This window comes from Chiloscyllium plagiosum, unplaced genomic scaffold (assembly GCF_037043375.1).
Source record: "Chiloscyllium plagiosum isolate Xiang-an unplaced genomic scaffold, Cpla_swu_hap1 HiC_scaffold_15, whole genome shotgun sequence".
NCBI classification, from domain to species: domain Eukaryota; kingdom Metazoa; phylum Chordata; class Chondrichthyes; order Orectolobiformes; family Hemiscylliidae; genus Chiloscyllium; species Chiloscyllium plagiosum.
In genome coordinates this window covers 21025518-21046697 of record NW_028270153.1, presented here as the reverse complement: position 1 = coordinate 21046697, position 21180 = coordinate 21025518, and the positions used below count along the sequence as shown (strand labels likewise).

Below are 21180 nucleotides of genomic sequence, written 5' to 3'. Positions count from 1 at the left end.
TGTACTTCCAAATATATATGTTCGTCAAGCAAACATTTACCAACATTAACTAACCAATGAAACAAAGCAACAAATGATCACAAAACAGTTGTGCACTGTTTTTGTCTTATGTTTCACTCACAATTAGCCAAGTGTAGCTTGTAGCTGTTGTATTGAGCTCAGTGAATAATATGCATTAGTCAAAGGGGAAAGCTATATTAATATAGCTAAGAATGTTTAACCTATCTAAACATATTTTAACTTTTTTTTGGCATAGGTAAAAAACATGGAATTACTGACGTTCATCCTGATGTAGTAAATTTTGTATCACATGCCACCCAACAACGATTACAAACACTTGTAGAAAAGATATCTGAAGTTGCACAACAGAGAAACATCTCATACAAGGTGAGTGTCGAATCATTTATTGTTTCTTTAGACCAAATGCCTGGTTTTAATATAATCTGAGTTGTTTTATCAATCCTATCAGTAAAAGATTCATAAACTAACTGAATTTGCACCCCTTTCATGTTAAAAAGACTGGTTAGACTACAAGTATTTGCTGTGAGCTTAAACTTTTATAAACAACCCCACGCCCCCTCCACCTTTCCTCAAAATATTGATTCTGTTGCGGTTCTGTTCGCCGAGCTGGAAGTTTTTGTTGCAAACGTTTCGTCCCCTGGCTAGGCGACATCATCAGTGCTTGGGAGCCTTCTGCGAAGCGCTTCTTTGATGTTTCCTCCTGTGTTTATAGTGGTCTGTCCCTGTCGCTTCCGGTTGTCAATTTCAGCTGTCCGCTGTAGTGGTTGGTATATTGGGTCCAGGTCGACGTGTTTGTTGATGGACAAACAGGAAGACAGCTAACAATCCGCATACATGAACATCGACTAGCCACGAAACGACACGACCAGCTATCCTTAGTAGCCACACACACAGACAACAAGCAACATGAATTCGACTGGGACAACACTACTATCATAGGGCAAGCCAGACAGAGAACAGCCAGGGAATTCCTAGAGGCATGGCATTCATCCACAAACTCCATCAACAAACATGTCGACCTGGACCCAATATACCAACCACTACAGCGGACAGCTGAAACTGACAACCGGAAGCGGCAGGGACAGACCACTATAAACACCGGAGGAAACATCAAAGAAGCGCTTCGCAGGAGGCTCCCAAGCACTGATGATGTCGCCTAGCCAGGGGACAAAACGTTTGCAACAAAAACTTGCAGCTCGGCGAACAGAACCACAACAACGAGCACCCGAGCTACAAATCTTCGCACAAACTTTGAATATTGATTCTCATTGAGATATATTTTCAAGGGCATATGGTGCCACCATTGCTATCAGCAACATAGCTGAGAAGGGGCAGAGTGAACATTCTCAGAGTGTGGAATCAGGCCAGGTTAAGTCTGATAATGAGGAAGAACTCAGAACATAGACTGATACTCTCTTCAACTAATACTTGCTGGCTAGCATAATAATTGGCAATCAGGAGCAGAAATTATAGTTGATCCCTTCCCTAATTTGAAACCCTGACACCAATCTTAGTACCTTGCAGCCATCTCAACTAATTCAGTATAAACAGTAGCCAAAAGTTTGTATTGATTGTATTGCAGAACAGTACTTCTCAGAGGGTTTATTAGTGGGATGTTCACATTTTCTGTCAGGTTTGTAACATAACTGAGACTAGTGCAAACTACTTTTTTAAAAGGTGGTAAACTAACACTGATATATATGGACTAATTGCACTTAACAAAACAACTTGCATGTGAATGATTATTTCAAAGATTCTTTTTGTAAGGGGATATCACTACAAATACACAGAATATTTCTTTTTTCATTTCAGGAATAAGCAACAAGTTTAACAGCAATTTATTTTTGCTACATCATTTGTTGTTTGCAAGTAGGATAGCAGTCAAAGGACAGGAGGGCAATGAGCAGAACGTTTTGCCTCTTATCCAGCACAAATGGGCTATTTATAGAACATAGAATTCCCACAGTGCAGAAAGAGACTATTTTGCCAATTGAGCCAGAACCGACCCTCCGAAGAAGCATCCCATTCAGACCCCAAAACCCAATCCCCATAACCCCCATTCTATTACTATGGTTAATCCATCTACCCTGCACATCCCTGGATACTACAGGACAATTTAGTATGGCCAGTCTACCTAACCGGCACATCTTTGGACTGCGGGAGGAAACCAGAGCACCTGCTGATACGGGGAGAATGTGCAAACACCACACAGATAGTAACCAAAGGCTGGAATCGAACCCGGGTCACTTGCATTGTGAGGCATCAGTGCTAACCACTGAGCCACTGTACTGCCCTATGCAAGACATTAACTGAAGTCTTTGCACATTGGAATGTTGCTCTTCACAAACCTGCATAAAACAGGGAAGTGGTGATAGGGCAGTCTGATTGTCAAGGTTTTTGTGTAAGAATTACTTCACTATTTTCACAATCTGAAATAATTTAACGTTTATCTTTTGATTTCAGGAGGACGACAGGTATGAGCAGTTAAATGATGTAAAGTCACAGCTCAAGTTCTTTGAACAACTAGATCAAATAGAAAAGCAGAGAAAAGATGAACAAGAAAGAGAAATTTTAATGCGAGCAGCAAAGGTAAGCAGTGTTAAGTGGAATTTAAATTAAATCAAACAGAAGGGGATGTTGTAATACATTAAACTCTCAGTTTCGTCTTGCAAAAGGTTAATCTAATACCAAGCATATATAATGAATGCTGAGCCAAAGGCGACATTGATGCAAATATTAAATGCACATATTCAACTGAGTACTTGTGAACATGATACGTAGTTGTTACTAGCCTGAAATGCTTAAGAAATCTTAGGGTCTTTGATCACCAATTTTACCTTTTCTACTGTAAAATCACAGCTTGGATTGTAGACATATATCCACCTGCTTTGAACTACATATTTATTAAGTTTAAACAAATACCTGAACAAGCTGCACAGTACAAGAGGAGATTGAATTGGCAGCTGTGCTGATATTGTGTCTATGCATATTACTGAAAGTAAATATCAAGTTTGATTACTTCATCTGCTGGGCCTCCACACACTGTTTCACAAGCAAGCTTTCAAAATCAATGCTGGTTCACATGGCAGAGCACATTGATTCATCCATTTCACAACTGAATACAAGTGACAATTGTAATGACCAAAGAAGTGGCTAGAAGTCACTGAATCATTTAATGTTCTTCAGGAAAGAAAACCTGACAACCTCACATAATGTAACCAACCCGTGACACCCATTCCACATTGCACTGGATTCTTAATGCCCTTTTGAAGTGGCCTAACATGGCACTTAGTTTGAAGGGAATTATAGATAGATAATAAATGCAGCTTTATCTTGCCAGCATCATTGCACACGAATGAGCTTTAAAAAAAGCTTGCCCATTTACAGGGACTGCATGCCAATGAAACCCCTCATATTTAGCGATTTAAGACTTCTCATTGTACTGATATAATGCATAGAAAAGTGCAGTTCCCTTTAGTGATATGGTCCCATGTTGATGGGCAGTTGCTTATAGCGAGAAAGTAGAGTTACCTGTTTTCTTCGTAAGCATAGGAATCCATTACAAAGTTACTTTAACTTTTCAAAGTCATTATACTGTATTAAACATACTTGTTATTTGGGGACATATCCAATATGTATTTGCACTGCACTACTAACTTAATAGGCTCAGCAAATCAGATATACAGTTTTAATCAACTTTTAAATTGTGTCTGGTACACAGGGCTTTTTAAAATGCTGCAGATTTTGGAACAAGTCAGGTCTTCAAACGATTTCAATTATCTGTTCCCACCTCAATATAATGTGATCATCTGAGTGATAAAATTCTGCACATAACGTTTACATTTATGGAAGGCATCTGCTGGAACTGTTCATATTTAATTAAGACATCTGCTAAGTGGAGTTTGTTTTTTTAATTTTAAGAAATACTAGTTCGGTTATTTTTGGCTTTACCATCCACCTGAAACAGCAGAAAATTGCACCACCTTTAATGTACCAACTGTAAGTTATAATGTCTGCAATTCTTTAACTGTCATTACTCAGCACATTGTAATTAATCTTAGGTCATACTTTAAAAGAAAATTTATTTTAGCTTCACTCAATCCACAAACCTGTATTTCATTGCACCAGGTTGATTATTGTGGGTTATAAATAGTACATTGTGCAAGCTAAAGCTTTATTTCACAATACACTTGTCTCTGATATATAAACACAACACTGGAATCATTTGAGTTAATAATGTAACAATGTAAGCCAGTAGTAGGTCAAGCATCAATTATGGCAAGGAACTCTATTAGTATTTCAGGTTGAAATCCTTTCATCAGAAGTGAAGAAAGATAGAAATGTAAGAGGTTTGAAATCAGTGGGAGGGGAGGGGGCAGGAATAACAAAATGATGGGTGTGATAGGGAGGTGAGATTAATGAGCAAAGTATTTCATTATGTAGAAGTGTTATAATTAAAGCTGGCATGTACCAACACTCTGGTCACTCTACTCAACAGTTCACCCATAAAACAAAAATACATTTTCCAGTTACTAAGTTGACCAGTAAAATAGTTTATCAGGTTGCAAAGAACAAGATCTGTCAATTAGGTTTCTTAAACATAATTGTGGATTTTTTATCAAAACAAGTGAGAGCTTGTGTTCTGCAAGGGTCAGTGTTGGGACCACAACTTTTCACTTTATGCATTAATGATCTAGATGAAGGAACTGAGGGCAGATGATACAAAGATAGGTAGAGGGACATGTAGTATTGAGGAGGTGGGAAGGCTGCAGAAAGATTTGGACAGGTTAGGAGAGTGGGCGAAGAAGTGACAGATTGGGTACAAAGTGGGAAAGTATGAGGTCATGCACTTTGGTAGGAAGAATAGAAGCATGGGCTGTTTTCTAAGTGAGAAAATTCAGAAGTCTGAAATGCAAAGACACTTGGGAGTTCTAGATTAGGATTCTCTCAAGGTAAACTTGCAGTTGAGTCAGTAGTTAGGAAAGCAGATGCAATGTTGGCATTTATTTTGAGAGGACTTGAATATAACAGTAGGAGTGTACTTCTGAGGCTTTAGAAGGCTCTGGTTGAATAGCATTTGGAGTATCGTGTGCAGGCTTGGGCCTGATATCTCAGGAAGAATGTACAGGCCTGGAACCGGTTCAGAGGAGGTTCAGAGAATGGTCCCAGGAATGAAAAGTTTAACATATGAGGAATGTTTGAGGTCTCTGGGTCTATACTTGGAGTTTAGAGGATGGGGGGGAGGGGGCAGCGGTGGGATCTAATTGAAACTTATAGAATACTGAATGGCCTGGACAGAGTGGATGTTGGGAAGATGTTACCATTGTTTTGTGAGACTAGAACCCAAGGGCACAGCCTTCGAGTAAAGGGAAGACATTTTAGAGTGGAGATAAGGAGAAACTTCAGCCAGAGAGTGGTGAATGAATGAAATTCACTGCCACAGAAGACTGTGGAGGTCAGATCATTGAGTATATTTAAGACACCGATAGATAGGTTCTTGATTGTCAAGAGGATCAAGGGGTAAGGGGACAAAGCAGGAGAATGGGGTTGAGAAATGTATCAGCCATGATTGAATAGTGGATTAGACTTGATGGGCTGAATGGCCTAACTTCTGCTCCTATATCTTGTGGTCTTATTCCACAAAGGTGCGATAATTGGTTAACGTACACAGCTAGTAATAGAGACGTTTAAATGCTTCTTCCTGTAACTATCCCTAAAACATCTCTCCATCTCTCTCTCTCTCTCTCTCTCTCTCTCTTCAGTAAAAGAGGAGAAAAGATTAGATTTCTCTGCAGACATTGACTTTCTGGGGAAAAAAAATGCTTTTTGGCCAGTGGGTTATTCTTGAAGGGAAAAGGAATAAAGTATAGAATATTCCAGAGGGTGTTGCTCTGGTGTACAGGCACAAGTGACTATCACTAATCACACATGGTTAATCTCTGAAAGTTTGTAAATACAGCTTGCTCAGGAAACACAATTTTGAAATGCTCTTGCAGTCGCTCTCTCAAAAGAACAAATAGATTTCACTCTAAACTCAACAACTTGGTTTCCTTTTCAGAATAGGAGAGGTTAGCTCTGCAGCTTGTTCTAAGCAATCTTTCCTCCAAGTCAGCTTGTTCTTAACAGGCTTCCCTCTAACATAACCAGATAAAGCAAGTATCTTTCCAAATCAGTCATTGTTCAAACCAGCCATCTCCGAGGTCTACAACAAAACAATTATCAGCAGGTTGATGATTTACAGGAAGCCTTAAAGGAAAACAAAACTCCAGTGTCCACAGTTAGCTTTCAATGACTTTAAACACTCCAGATATTTCCAATTAATTTAAAATAAATCAGTGTTCCACAATCTTCCAGAGTTTAAGACCTTCAGGTTATTAGATAAGAAGCACTCTTGTAACAAAAGCCTAAGAGAGTGAAAAGAATTAGAATTAGGTTTATTGTCATGTGTACTCAAGTACAGGAATACTGGAGTACAGTGAAAAGTATACAATGTTGCCAGTCACAGCATCATCTTGGGTACAAATGTTAGGTTAAAAACTAGAAAAATAAAGAAATTAGTGTCAACAATGTAATTCTTCCTAGTATAAAGTAGAATAGGAAATAAAGTTAAAAGTTCCAAATTACACTCCTCCTTTCGCCATGGGCCTGCAGTTGCTCCATGAAGGTTCTCTCTCTCTCTCTCTCTCTCTCTCTCTCTCTCTCTCTCTCTCTCTCTCTCTCTCTCACACACTCTCTCACACTCTCTCACACTCTCACACTCACACACTCTCTCTCTCTCTCTCTCTCTCTCTCTCACACTCACACTCACACACTCTCTCTCTCTCTCTCTCTCTCTCACTCTCTCACAGTCACACCCCACGCTTGATCTCTCGATCCCTGGGCCTCTGTGCTGCCATCTTGACATCAGCCGCCTCACCAAAGGTTGCCAGAGTCTCACTGTGGGCCCCAGCCACTTCCGCAATGTCACTGACCACCAGAGGTCTGCCCATGCACAACATGCACCTTGTGATTGACTGCTAAGGTTCTGGGCCTCTAGTCACTACTGTTATCACCACTGTCTCCACAACTGAGCTCCCTCCAGAGGGTATGTAGAGGAAAAAAAAACTAACAAAAAAAAGAAAAAAGTGAGCTCAGGCACCCTACCCTGCGGCCATCTTAGATCAGGGATAATGGATGTACTGAAAAAAACAAAAGTTGTGTCCTGATGACATGTAAATGATCAATGGTTTAGTTAATCTCTCCTGCCCTTCACCCTGCCGTAGACCTTCCATAAGGTACAAGAGTAGAAGTAGGTTATTCAACACATGGTGTTTACTCGGCCATTCAATGCGATGATGGCATTTGTGCTTCCTGCCCCTCTCCCCTTGCACTGACTTAAAGTTCTTGGCATTCATATCTTATTTCAGTTCTCTTGAAAGGTAATTGAACTGAAATGTTAACGGTGTTTCTCTCCACAGACGTTGCCTCCACAGCTAAGTATTTCCAATATATTGTTTGTGAATGCACGATGAGAGAAATAATAACAATTTTCAACTGTAACAATAAATCATTGCAATTTAGAATCTAAATTAAAATATCATGAAACTGGAGTCCGTCTCAAATGTTTGTCTTCCCAGCATTACAGATACCAGTCCTCACCCAATTCGATTCACTCCATGTGATATCAAGAATGGTTGGAGGCACTGGATAGTGCACACACTATGGGCCCTGACAGCATTCCAGCAATAGTACTGATAGCAATAATACTTGTGCTCCAAAACTTGCCGTTCCCTAGTCAAGCTGTTCCAGTATAGTTACAATATTGGCATCTATCCAACAATGTGGAAAATTGCCCAAGTATGTCCTGTACATAAAAAGCATGATAAATCCAACCTGACTAATTACCTCCCCATCAGTCTATCGATCATCAGTAAAGTGATGGAAGGTTTCATCAACAGTGGCATCTAGCAGAACTTGCTCAGTGACACCCAGTTTGGATTCTGCCAGGGTTCCTGACTTCATTACAGTCTTGGTTCAAACATGGACAAAAGAACTGAATTCCAGAGGTGTGGGGAGAGTGACAGCCCTTGACACCAAGGCTGCATTCAATCAAGTGTGTTATCATGGAGTTCCCCTAAAACCGCAATCAATGGGTGTCAGGGGGAAACTCTCTTGTGGTTAGAGTCATACCTGAAACATAGGAAGAGGGTCATGATTGTTGGAGGTCATTCATCTCCACTTCAGCACGTCTCTGCAGGAGTCTTCAGCTGCTTCATTAATGACCTTCCCTCCATCATAAGGTCAGAAGTGGGGATGTTTCACCAATGGCTGCACAATGTTCAGCACCATTCGCATCTCCTCAGACACTGAAGCACTCTGTGTCCAAATGCAACAAGATCTTTACAGTATCCAGGCTTAGGCTGACATGTGGCAAGTAACATTCGTGCCACACAATTGCCAGGCTATAACCATCACTAATAACTGCTCCTTGACATTCAGTGGTGTTACTTTCACTGAACTCCCCACTATCAGCACCCTGGGAGTTATCCTTGATCAGAAACTCAACTGGACTCACCACGTAGGTGCAATAGCTACAAGAGCAATCTCCTGACTCTCCAAATCCTGTCCACCATCTGCAAGACACAAGCTAGGAAAGTCATAGAATACTCCCCACTTCCCTGGATGAGTGCAGCCCCAACAACACCCAAACAGGACAAAGCAGTTTGCTTGATTGACACAGCATCCACTCCCTCCACTACTGACACTCAGTGTGTGCTATTTACAAAATGCACTGCAGAAACTCCCCAAAGAACCTCGGACAGCACTTTGCAAACCCATGACCACTTCCATCTAAAAGGACAAAGGCAACAGATATATGGGAACACCACCACCTTTAAGTTTCTTTTGAACCCACTCACCATCCTGATTTGGAAATACATTACTGTTCCTTCACTGTCGCTGGGTCAAAATCCTGGAATTCCCTCCTTAATGGCGTTGTGGGTTAACCCACAGCAGGTAGACTGCAGTGTTTCAAGAAGGCAGCTCATCACCACCTTCTCAAGCGCAATTAGGGACGGGCAATAAATGCTGGCCAGCCAGTGACACCTACATCCCACAAAATGAATAAATAAAAACAATTGTAGTACTTCTAACTCAGTACCTTTTACAGGAATTTATATAATTGTCAGTCTTAATCCTCACCTTCTACGATATTACTTTGCAAATTACTATTTTATTCCTTTTTGTCAACAGTCTCGCTCCAGACAAGAGGACCCAGAGCAACTTAGGCTAAAACAAAAGGCCAAAGAGGTAAGAATAATCCTTTTTCCCCTTTGCTACAAAAGAATGCTGTACCAAGTTTAGCACACTGTACAAGATACTTGCAGGGTGCACTGAATAGAAATACCTAGAAAGGAAGTCAAACCTCTGGTTAAACTAGTTGGTCTGAGATCAAGCTTAATAGTAGAATCAAATAACTCAGTAAAATACATTCAGGTGGCATGTGTATGCAGGAAGATTCTACGTAGATTTTGTTAATAAAATTGATGTGAAACCTTAAGAGATGTCCTTATGCGAAGAAAAGGTAAAGATTGCTTTTTATATATTATGGCAGAATAATACACTTTGCCACAGTGGTACTGTTACTTTCAAGCTGCCGATTTTTTTGGGTTTTTTTACAAGCTGACCACTTTTTATTTGCAGAATCCCACTGTCAGTGATCAGATTTCAGAATAGTTATATTTTCTTTTCCCATTGTGATGTCCTGGAATGCAAAATATTACCTACATTACTAGGTATTAGCTTGACCTAGTTGGAAGCTCTCCTGCCTCTGTCAGTTGATTATCAGCTTATGCTCCATATCAAAGTATGTGCTTATAATCTAGACCAACACTTCAGTGTCATACTGAGTGTGTGCAACATTGTTAGAAGTGGCATCTCTTGAATGGGATATTAGCCAGAGTTGTCAGTACAAAGAAATGTGAGATCTGATAGGAGGGAATTTTGCTGGTGTTTTGACAAACATTGCTTATTTAGTCATCACCATGAAAAGAAGTTACTGGTTATTTGTCTAATTTGTGAAAATTGGTTACTGCATTTCGGTGAACAATTGTGGTGATCACTTCAAAAAGTAGTTATTTGGCTCTGAAGCACTTCATGACATCCAGGGAAGATGATAAATCTCTATCATCTAAGTTATTGTTCTTGCTACCTCTAGCAAGGCAGTGGTATCATGGATAAGAAAAATAGCAATAATTGCACAAAACTTGGCTATGCATAATAACAGCTGGATGGATTCTCACACTGTCATTTGTAAACCTGAGGATAACTAAACCTCTGTTACTGTGTTTTAAGGCACACCAATTCCCATTCATCTATCTACACTGCCTTTATGTTGGCTCCTGCTCAAGAAATATCTTGATTTTTAAACTCTCATTCTTGTTTTTAAATCCCTCCACAGCCTTGCCTCATCCTTCAGCCTGACAATCCTCCTAGGTATCTGAAGTCCTCTAATTCTGGCCTAACGTGCATTGCCAATGTTAATTGCTTCATCTTTGCTTTGTGGCACTTTGGCTTTCCTCAGCTATAGGCTCTGGAATACCCTCCCCATATCTCTCTGCCCTACTTTCCTCCTTCAGTACACACTTTGAAAACTATTTCTTTGACCAAGCTTTTTCTTATCTGACCTAATATTTTATAAGTATCATATTTTGTTTAATTCCTACTCTAAGCGCCTTGGGACATTTCATTACATTTAAGGCACTATTTGAATATAACTTATTGTTTTTGAACACAAAATATAGAACTGATAAAGCACAGATTATTTTGTCTGTGTAGTCTCTCTGCAAAATTAGATCAGCTAGTCCCACTCTCCTGCCTTTTCCCCATCCCTACAGCTTATTTAGCTTCAAGTATTTGTCCAATTCCTTTTTGAAAGCTGCAGTTGAATATTCCCACGTCATTCTCTCAGTCAATGCATTCCAAATTTTAGCCACCTACTACGTTAAAACTGTTCTATTGCTACTTTTGGCAAACACAAACCTGTTTTTCCCCTTCAACTTTGTCCAGACCCTTCATTTCTAACATCTCTGGCAAATCTCAAGTTTCTCTTCGAAGGAAACCAATCCTTGTTTCTTCAATCTATCCACATGATTGAAGTTCCTTATGCCTGTAACCAATCTCATACACTTTCTAAAATAATTTCACATCCTTCCTAAAGTGGGACGTCCAGAATTAAACACAACACTCATGAGGCTAAACAAATGTTTCTTAACAGCCTATCATAACATCCTTGCTCTCTACTCTTTTTAAACTCAGAATTCCATATGCTGTATCAACCACTTTCTCAATCCTCTCTGCAACCTTCAACAATATGTGTAAATATTGCCACTTTCTTTTCTGTTTTTGAATCACATTCTTTATTGACTAACCTTGTTCTTCCTTCCAAAATGAATCACTTTACACGTTACATTTCATCAGCCACCTGACTGTTCGCTCCACTAGCCTGTGTCCACTTGCAGTCTGTCACAAAAGGGAAAGATAGTGGTCATGTCTCAGGCCTGGTACTTCAGAGGTCCGGGCTTTTGGAATGAGGATTCAATAGCAGCTGACGTAGTTCAATTAGTAAAGATTTTTAAAAGAGAAAGATAGTCTCAGTAATAGTGACCATGACATCAAGCCATCATTAATTTGGGGTTTGTTTTGGAAAAAAAAGCATCTGGTTCACTAATTCCTACAGGGAAGGAGTCTGGCATTCTCAGCTAGTCTAACCTATATGTGATGACAGATCTGAAGCAAAATGGTTAAATTTTAGCCAACTTTGAAATGGATGAGCCACTAATTAACAGTGGACTGGAAATGGTTGCCTTGCCAATGATGTTCACTTGCATAAAAGAGGTTTTAAAAAATTATTCTCCACAGTTGACAATATTTCCAAGTTTTGTGTCACCTGCAAATTTTGAAAACAGAAATAACAATTCCTAAAGGTTAATATTTTAGGCTAGTTAAGACTGTTTTCTCATCCAGCATTGATTGAAATTGATTATTTATCAAATTTTAGTAATAAACTTTCGAGTCATTTGTCATTTTCTAATAGTATGACTTTTGATATATTCAGAATATTCACTATTTTCACATGAATAAATGATCCACTCTTTGATTCCTAGATGCAACAACAGGAATTGGCTCAGATGAGGCAGAGGGAAGCCAATTTAACTGCATTAGCAGCAATTGGCCCCAGAAAGAAGCGGAAGGTTGATTCACCAGGACCCGGCATTGGAGCTGGGACAGAGGTACTATATAAAAACATTATATATCATTACTGTACGAATGCTACACAAAATTCCAAAGCAGGTTCAGTAACATTCGCCCCACACAAGTATCATGCCATCGCTGAATCCCCACTATCAATATCCTGGAGGCCATCACTGACCAGAAACTAAACTGGAGCAGTTACTTAAATATTGCAGCTACAAGAGCAGGTCAGAGGCCATAGAGTTTGTAGCAGGTAGCTCCCCTCCTGACTCCCCAGGCCCTGTGCACCACCTATCTACAAGGCACAAATAAAGAGTCTGATAGAATATTCTGCAACTGCCTGGATCACTGAAGCTCCAGTAACAATCCTGAAGCTTGACATTATCCAGAACAAAGCAGCCTGCTTTATTGGCATTTTATACACCACCTTAACCATCTGCTTTCTTTACCACTGATAGTACATACTGCTGCCACTGTACATCTACAAGATGCATAGCAACAATTTAGATTTTTTTTATTAGATTAGATTCCCTACAGTATGGAAACAGGCCCTTTGGTGCAACAAGTCCACATCAACCCTCCGAAGAGTAACCCACCCAGACCCACTCCCCTACATTTACCCCTGACTAATGCACCTTACACAATGAGCAATTTAGCATGACCAATTCACCTAGCCTGCACATCTTTGGACTGTGGGAGGAAACCGGAGCACCCGGAGAATACCCACGCAGACACATGGAGAATCTGCAAAGTCCACACAGACAGTCATCCAAGGCTGGAATCGAACCTAGGACGCTGGTGCTGTGAGGCAGCAATGCTAACCGCTGAGCCACAGTGCCACCCTTTTTACCAAAGCTCCTTTGAAAGTACCTTCCAGAATCCTGACCTCTATCATTTAGAAGTACAAGGACATTAGATGCATGGAAGTAGCATCATTTTCAAATTCCCTTCCAAGCTAAACACCTTTTTGATTTGGAACTATATTACTACCTCTCCACTATCATTGGGCCATAATCCAGACCTAACCCCGCCCCCACACCCACCTCCAGCCCCACACCAGGTCCTAGCTCCCAGCCCTGCCGTGTTTTCACCATCCCTCCAGACCTACCCCTCTCTGAGGATGAAAGATCAGTCCTCAGCAGGGGCCTCACCTTCATTCCCCTACGCTCCCAGATTAATGAATTCAACACGCGGCGTGACATCGAACAATTCTTCCGCCGCCTTCGCCTCCGTGCCTACTTCTTTAACCAAGACTCCCGCCCACCCTCTGACGACCCCTTCTCCCGCCTCCAACACACCCCATCCACCTGGACATCCCGTGCTGGCCTCCTACCTGCCCTCGACCTCTTCATAGCCAACTGCCGCCGCGATATTAACCGTCACCTGAACTCCCCCACCCCACTCACCCACTCTAACCTCTCACCCTCGGAACGCGCAGCCCTCCACTCACTCCGTTGCAACCCCAACCTCACTATCAAACCAGCAGACAAGGGAGGCGCGGTAGTAGTTTGGCGCACCGACCTCTACATCGCTGAGGCCAAACGCCAGCTCGCAGATACCTCCTCCTACTGCCCCCTTGACCATGACCCCACCCCCCACCACCAAACCATCATCTCCCAGACCGTCCATAACCTCATCACCTCGGGTGATCTCCCATCCACCGCCTCCAACCTCATAGTCCCACAACCCCATACCTCCCGCTTCTACCTCCTGCCCAAAATCCACAAACCTGACTGCCCCGGCCGACCCATTGTCTCCGCCTGCTCCTGCCCCACCGAACTCATCTCTGCATACCTCGACACGGTCCTGTCCCCCTTAGTCCAAGAACTCCCCACCTACATTCGGGACACTACCCATGCCCTCCACCTGCTCCATGATTTTCGCTTCCCCGGTCCCCAACGCCTTATTTTCACCATGGACATCCAGTCCCTGTACACCTCCATCCCCCATCACGATGGACTCAAAGCCCTCCGCTTCTTTCTTTCCCGCCGTACCGACCATACCCTTCCACTGACACCCTCCTTCGACTGACTGAACTGGTCCTCACCCTGAACAACTTCTCCTTCCAATCCTCCCACTTCCTCCAAACGAAAGGAGTAGCCATGGGCACCCGCATGGGCCCCAGCTATGCCTGCCTCTTCGTAGGATATGTGGAACAATCCATCTTCCGCAACTACACTGGCCCCACCCCCCACCTTTTCCTCCGCTACATCATTGACTATCGGCGCCGCCTCGTGCTCCCACGAGGAAGTTGAACAGTTCATCCACTTCACCAACACCTTCCACCCTGACCTCAAATTCACCTGGACAGTCTCAGATTCCTCCCTCCCCTTCCTCGACCTTTCTATTTCCATCTCAGGCGACCGAATCAACATGGACATCTACTACAAACTGACCGACTCCCACAGCTACCTGGACTACACCTCCTCCCATCCTGCCCCCTGTAAAAACGCCATCCCATTCTCCCAATTCCTTCGACTCCGCCGCATCTGCTCCCAGGAGGACCAGTTCCAAAAACGCACAACCCAGATGGCCTCCTTCTTCAAGGACCGCAATTTCCCCCCCGACGTGGTCGACAATGCCCTCCACCGCATCTCTTCCACTTCCCGCTCCTCCGCCCTTGAACCCCGCCCCTCCAACCGCCACCAGGACAGAACCCCACTGGTCCTCACCTACCACCCCATCAATCTCCATGTACAGCGCATCATCCGCCGTCATTTCCGCTACCTCCAAACGGACCCCACCACCAAGGATATATTTCCCTCCCCTCCCCTATCAGCATTCCGTAAAGACCACTCCCTCCGTGACTCCCTCGTCAGATCCACACCCCCCACCAACCCAACCTCCACTCCCGGCACCTTCCCCTGCAACCGCAGGAGGTGCAAGACTTGCGCCCACACCTCCCCCCTCACCTCCCTCCAAGGCCCCAAAGGAAACTTCCATATCCGCCACAGATTCACCTGCACCTCCACACATATCATCTATTGCATCCTCTGCACCCGATGTGGCCTCCTCTATATTGGGGAGACAGGCCGGCTACTTGCGGACCGTTTCAGAGAACACCTCTGGGACACCCGGACCAACCAACCCAACCACCCTGTAGCTCAACATTTCAATTCCCCCTCCCACTCCACCAAGGATATGCAGGTCTTTGGACTCCTCCATCGTCAGACCACAACAAAACGACGGTTGGAGGAAGAACGCCTCATCTTCCGGCTAGGAACCCTCCAACCACAAGGGATGAACTCGGATTTCACCAGTTTCCTCATTTCCCCTCCCCCCACCCTGTCTCAGTCAAATCCATCAAATTCAGCACCACCTTCCTAACCTGAGATCTTCTTCCCGACCTCTCCGCCCCCACCCCAGTCTGACCTATCACCCTCACCTTGACCTCTTTCCACCTATCACATTTCCGACGCCCCTCTCCCAAGTCCCTCCTCCCTACCTTTTATCTTAGCCTGCTGGACAAACTTTCCCCATTCCTGAAGAAGGGCTTATGCCCGAAACGTCGATTCTCCTGTTCCCTGGATGCTGCCTGACCTGCTGCGCTTTTCCAGCAACACATTTCCAGCCATAATCCTGAAGCTCCAATCCAAACAGCTCTGTGGGTGTCCCTAGCCCACCATATTATAAATGATCTTATTGTCCTTTTAAGATATGAGTCATTTGAGTCAACAATTTCGTACAAAACTATAACAGTATTATTTTTGTCTGTCTGGATTGTTTTCATTAATACTTTTATGGGGTGTGTCTTCTGTTGGCTTTATTTGGTGGGTGTTTGCAGGTGAAACAGGCTTTTGGGGCATTTGGGCAACTGAAGTGCATGATGCACAAACTTGGCAAAATGGCATGGTTAGCTATTTAGTACAATTTATTTGAAAGCCATTCTTTGTGCTAAATCAGAGATAACCAGTATTTGAATTAAAATGTTTTGGAAAGGCTGTTGAGTGAATTAGAAGAATACACCAGCACTGATTCTATAGATTGAATGGTACATTCTTTTATAATTTTTTCAGAGTTTCTACACAAAGCCCAATGGGCATGCCACTCCACAAGCTTAGACCTAAAGAAGAAGCAGTTGTGATGTTGGAATCCTAAACAGTGGACCAGGTTTTCATCCTGGACATGAAATTTGGCTCTGTCTTGTTCAGCTGGAGTAAAATCCAAGCTGAAGTTTTGCTGCCTACGTGAAAATTAGAAAAACAAATGTATCTGGTGTAGGCTTTTAATGCGCCCTCAGTAGTATTAAGTGGGTTAATATTATGAATGTGTGTGGTTTTCTGCCTGTGCTCTATCCTACACTGTACAAAATAGCATTGTCTGAAAATGGAAGCAAAGTTTCTTGCTGTTCCATTCAGTTACCATTTTCTTTTGCCATTCTTCCTTTGAGTTTTCCCTTCTTCCTTTGAGATTTCCCTTCTAAGCTCAGTCCAAGAATTTTGTCATAGACCAAGATTGATAGTTAGGAAGCTGTTTTCTTTGATCATAAATGCTAAAGAATGTAGGTTTGCTCGCTGAGCTGGAAGGTTTTCAGACATTTCGTCACCCGACTAATCAGACCCCTTGGCATCATGGTAGCCCACGAACCCACCGACACACTAAAACAGCAGCTAATGAACCTGAAAGAAGCTATACAGACAACAAGCAAAACTAATGTCATTTACAGACTTAAAGAACTGTAACAAACACTACATTGGATAAACAGGCAGAAAACTAGCCACCAGGATACACGAATGTCAACTAGCCACAAAGCGACATGACCCTCTCTCACTAGTATCCTTACATACAGATAAGGAAGGACACCACTTTGATTGGGACTACACATCCATCCTTAGAACAAGCCAAACAGAGACACGCACGAGAATTCCTATAATTCTTTCAGAGTTTCTACACAAAGCCCAATGGGCATGCCACTCCACAAGCTTAGACCTAAAGAAGAAGCAGTTGTGATGTTGGAATCTAAACAGTGGACCAGGTTTTCATCCTGGACATGAAATTTGGCTCTGTCTTGTTCAGCTGGAGTAAAATCCAAGCTGAAGTTTTGCTGCCCACGTGAAAATTAGAAAAACAACCGGAACTCTATCAACCGGAACTCTATCAACAAACACATTGACTTGGATCCCATTTACCACCCCCTGAGAAAAAGAAATGACATCACCAACCCAAGGAAACCCAAACATATCAGTAGAAAGCAGGAAATACCAGCAATGCTTCGTCCAGAGGCTCACTGAAGATGTTACATAGTATGGAGTCAGCTATTACAAGGGGGCATAGCTTTAAATTAAGGGGGGGGTAGGTATAGGACAGATGTTAGGGGTAGGTTCTTTACTCAGCGAGTCGTGAGTTCATGGAATACCCTGCCAGTAGCAGTGGTGGACTCTCCCTCATTATGGGCATTTAAGCGGGCATTGGATAGGCATATGGAGGATAGTGGGCTAGTGTAGGTTAGGTGGGCTTGGATCGGCGCAACATCGAGGGCCGAAGGGCCTGTACTGCGCTGTATTCTTCTATGTTCTATGTTCTATGGTGACAAAACGTATGGTGACAAAACATCTGAAAATGAACCTTTCAGCTCACTGAGCAAACTTACATCTAGGACCTCAACCTGAGCTACAAATCTTCTCAAAACTTGATAAATGCTATAACTGACAGAATTTGGGGAAATGTTGCTTATGTCGTGAAACTTGAAAGGGTTCAGAAAAGATTTACAAGGATGTTGCCAGGGTGGAAGGATTTGAACTGTAGGGAGAGAGCGAATAGGCTGGGACTGTTTTCTCTGAAGTGTCGGAGGCTGAGGGGTGACTTTATAGAGGTTTATAAAATCATGAGGGGCATGTATAGGATAAATCAATAAGGTCTTTTCTCTGGGGTAAGGGAGTCCAGAACTAGAGAGCATAGTTTTCGGCTCAGAGGGGAAAACTTTTAAAGGGAGCTAAGGGGCAACTTTTTCTATGCTGAGGGTGGTGCATGTATGGAATGAGCTGCCAGAAGAAGTGGTGGAGGCTGGTACAATTGCAACATTTAAAAGGCACCTGAATGGATATATGAATAGGAAGAGTTTAGAGGGATATGGGACTAGATTAGGTTAGGATATCTGGTTGGTATGGACGAGTTGGACCGAAGGGTCTGTTTCCATACTTTACATCTCTATGACTCTATGCTGAGCCTTTCCAATGTAAACTTGCTTTTGCAAATCAGGAGAAAACCATTCCCAACAAAACTTTCCTAATCTATGTTTATAAACTGGTCACAAACTGACAAAATTTGTATTTATATTTCTTGCCCTGCATTTATACACCAATGCCTTCCTGTAATTTTTTTCCAAAGTTTTGGTTCATCTTTGGTAAAAGAATAAATAGAATTCCTATATTGAGTGCAGTTACAATAAAGCTATTAATTTGATGACATACTAAACATGTTTTGCTAATTCACAGCTTAAAACTGTTTCAAATCCCATTCTCTCCTTCACGTGCAATTCAGAGAGGAGATGATCCAGCTATCTCTCGCAGACCATAAACTTGTGGACAGAGAAATATTTTCTTAGAGACAAATGGAAGGACACAATTCAGAACTCTTTAGAGTCATTAATTTAGGTTCCGGTTTAAATCAAATGACAATAAACCATAAAGTTACATGCAGCTGCTGGAACTGCAGTTGTTCTAAAGAACTGGCTCTTAAACAAAACAGTAAATTTAATATTTATAAACAATAACTTCAAGGGAAAAAGTTGTTGCTGACTTCTTCACCAAACAAATCATTTAGTTAGCCTGACAATATCTCTTATGTATCTCACACAAGAGATTTGCAAGCTTGATTGTTGAATGCAAGTAATAGTCTGTGCTGTATGACTCTATAATAGACAATGTATTGGCAGTATGAAGTAAAGCATTTTACAAAGCATATTTTCAGGCATTAGAGACTGAGATAAAGTTGCTGGAATTTAAATTGGTATGTTTCAATACCTTATAAATCCTTGAATTTATAGTCGAACATGATATATTATCCATTCTCTCTTTTTGTTCTAGGGACCCAGTACGGGCGGGACACCAGGAGCCTCTGGAGTTGGAACACCTAGACAGTTCACACGGCAACGAATAACAAGAGTCAACCTCAGGGACCTTATCTTCTGCTTGGAGAATGAGCGTGAGACAAGCCATTCACTAATGCTGTACCGTGCATTCCTTAAATAAATGTCCTGGGTTGATTTCGTTTGATTTTGACCGAGACAACCTTCTGCCATTTCTTTTTCTTTGCAGTTTTTGGGGGGACGGAGGTAAGGAAAGAAAGATAGAGAGTTGGAGAACAGGTGGAACTCTACAAATGGGAGAATGTTTTAATGTTCAGCTTTACATTAACTCTTTCTGTTTTTAAAGTTTTGGATTTTAGTTAGAAAAATGAAAACAGCGAGACCTGTGGATACTTTATTTATAAAATAAAAAGTCTGATCACTTCTCGTCTCCTGACTGAGTGGCCTTCTTGCCAAACAAGCCATATTTAAAAACTGATTCTGATTTCACCAGTGTATAATTTGCCAACTTTTTGGCAGATTAGTAGCAACTTGAAACATTTAAGTATTCTGTTTTTGAATCTTTTGGCTTAAAAGACTTTGAATTATATGGGTCTGAAGCTAACAACCTTGGATTGTTTTACCTTCAAGGACATGGAGCAAAAAAACATTTTCATTATTGTATCTTTATCCACTTTTCATTGTTTCCATTCTTTTGCTGTACTTTTCTCAATTTAGCTTTTGTAAATGTATGGTTTGTGAAGAGTTAGGAGAGTTTGTTCAGTGGTAACTCTGCAGTTCTCACCATGTGATTTGCATGTCAGAGGCTTTCCTTGGAAGCCTTTAAGAAGGGTTTCTTTTGTGAATGTTGTAGGGCATTTGTAAAAAGAAAAAAATGCTTTTTTTTATTTGATACAATACATGATGCCGTAAAGGATTTAAAAAATAACTTTTCTGCATAAATATACATTACTTGCACTGTGTTGGCTACCTAGCTAATGTAAAACTTTAGTTAAAAAAAATCTAAGAAATGGTGAATTGTGAAAGGATTGTTACTTGGTATGAATCACGTGTAGAAAACAATTTGCTGGTGTCTATCAGTGAGCTAATAATTTGTACATAATTTTGGCACATAACATAAATTGCAATGTAAACCGTAATTATTTTGGTAAAAAGACTGTATGCAAGCTATGGACCTACTTAATGGTAACCAGAGCGATGTCCCTTCTTTGTATCTATTTTTTTATACAAAAAATACTAAATTTTTCTTTATATTTTCAGAGGTTATTGTATTAAATGATTGTCTATCGATAGGACATTATGATTGTAAATACTTTTGCTTTCTTTGTGTGTAATTTTATGTTGTTAAAAGAAACATTTAAGATGCTATTAAGCTGATGAGTTCTGTGTGTAAACTGAAAACTAATCAGTATTTTTACCAATGCCTGAAAACTGTTACAACCTTGGTCTTTTACAAATCCTGTCTTTCCATTTTTCATGTAAATTTTGCACAGTTACTTGTTAATATGTAAATATTTTACTTTCAAAAAAGGAAGTTTTTAATTACTATTGTTTTATATAGGATTGAAAGAGAATTAACTCCTTTATTAAAACAATGAATTTATCTGTATTTTGCTTTCTGTCATCTTTGGTGCTTGTTAAAGTTACAGGTTATTAGTTTAGGTTATGTATTTCTAGCAAACCCCTGTAAGCAATTGGAGAAGCTAAGAAGAATATGTGCATTCCTCTGTTTTAAAAAAATGCAGCACAATTCTGCGATAAAGCAAGCATATGTCATGGTAGCATTTGGCTATAGCGTAATGTGCAGGATAATTTTAGTGATTTACTGTACTCTTGATAAATAACCAGTTCCAGTAAAATTGAAATAGTTCCTAACAGCAAAGCTTGAAAAAATTAAGAAA

The 21180-nt window shown here is 41.4% G+C and overlaps 1 protein-coding gene across 2 annotated transcripts in view; it reads left to right on the top strand.

The window, feature by feature from the left end:
- Window positions 1-20882, top strand: part of taf4a (TAF4A RNA polymerase II, TATA box binding protein (TBP)-associated factor) — a 106367-nt gene extending 85485 nt beyond the window's left edge. Inside the window, exons 11-15 of one of the 2 annotated variants that reach the window (XM_043710653.2) lie at window positions 257-387; window positions 2485-2610; window positions 9253-9309; window positions 12165-12290; window positions 19278-20882. In XM_043710653.2, coding sequence (XP_043566588.2) covers window positions 257-387; window positions 2485-2610; window positions 9253-9309; window positions 12165-12290; window positions 19278-19442 — 605 coding nt within the window. In that variant the 3' untranslated portion in view covers window positions 19443-20882. Of the gene's footprint in view, window positions 1-256; window positions 388-2484; window positions 2611-9252; window positions 9310-12164; window positions 12291-16268 lie in introns of both variants that reach the window. The other variant, XM_043710655.2, reaches the window with a different exon arrangement.
- Window positions 20883-21180: the final 298 nt, after the last annotated feature.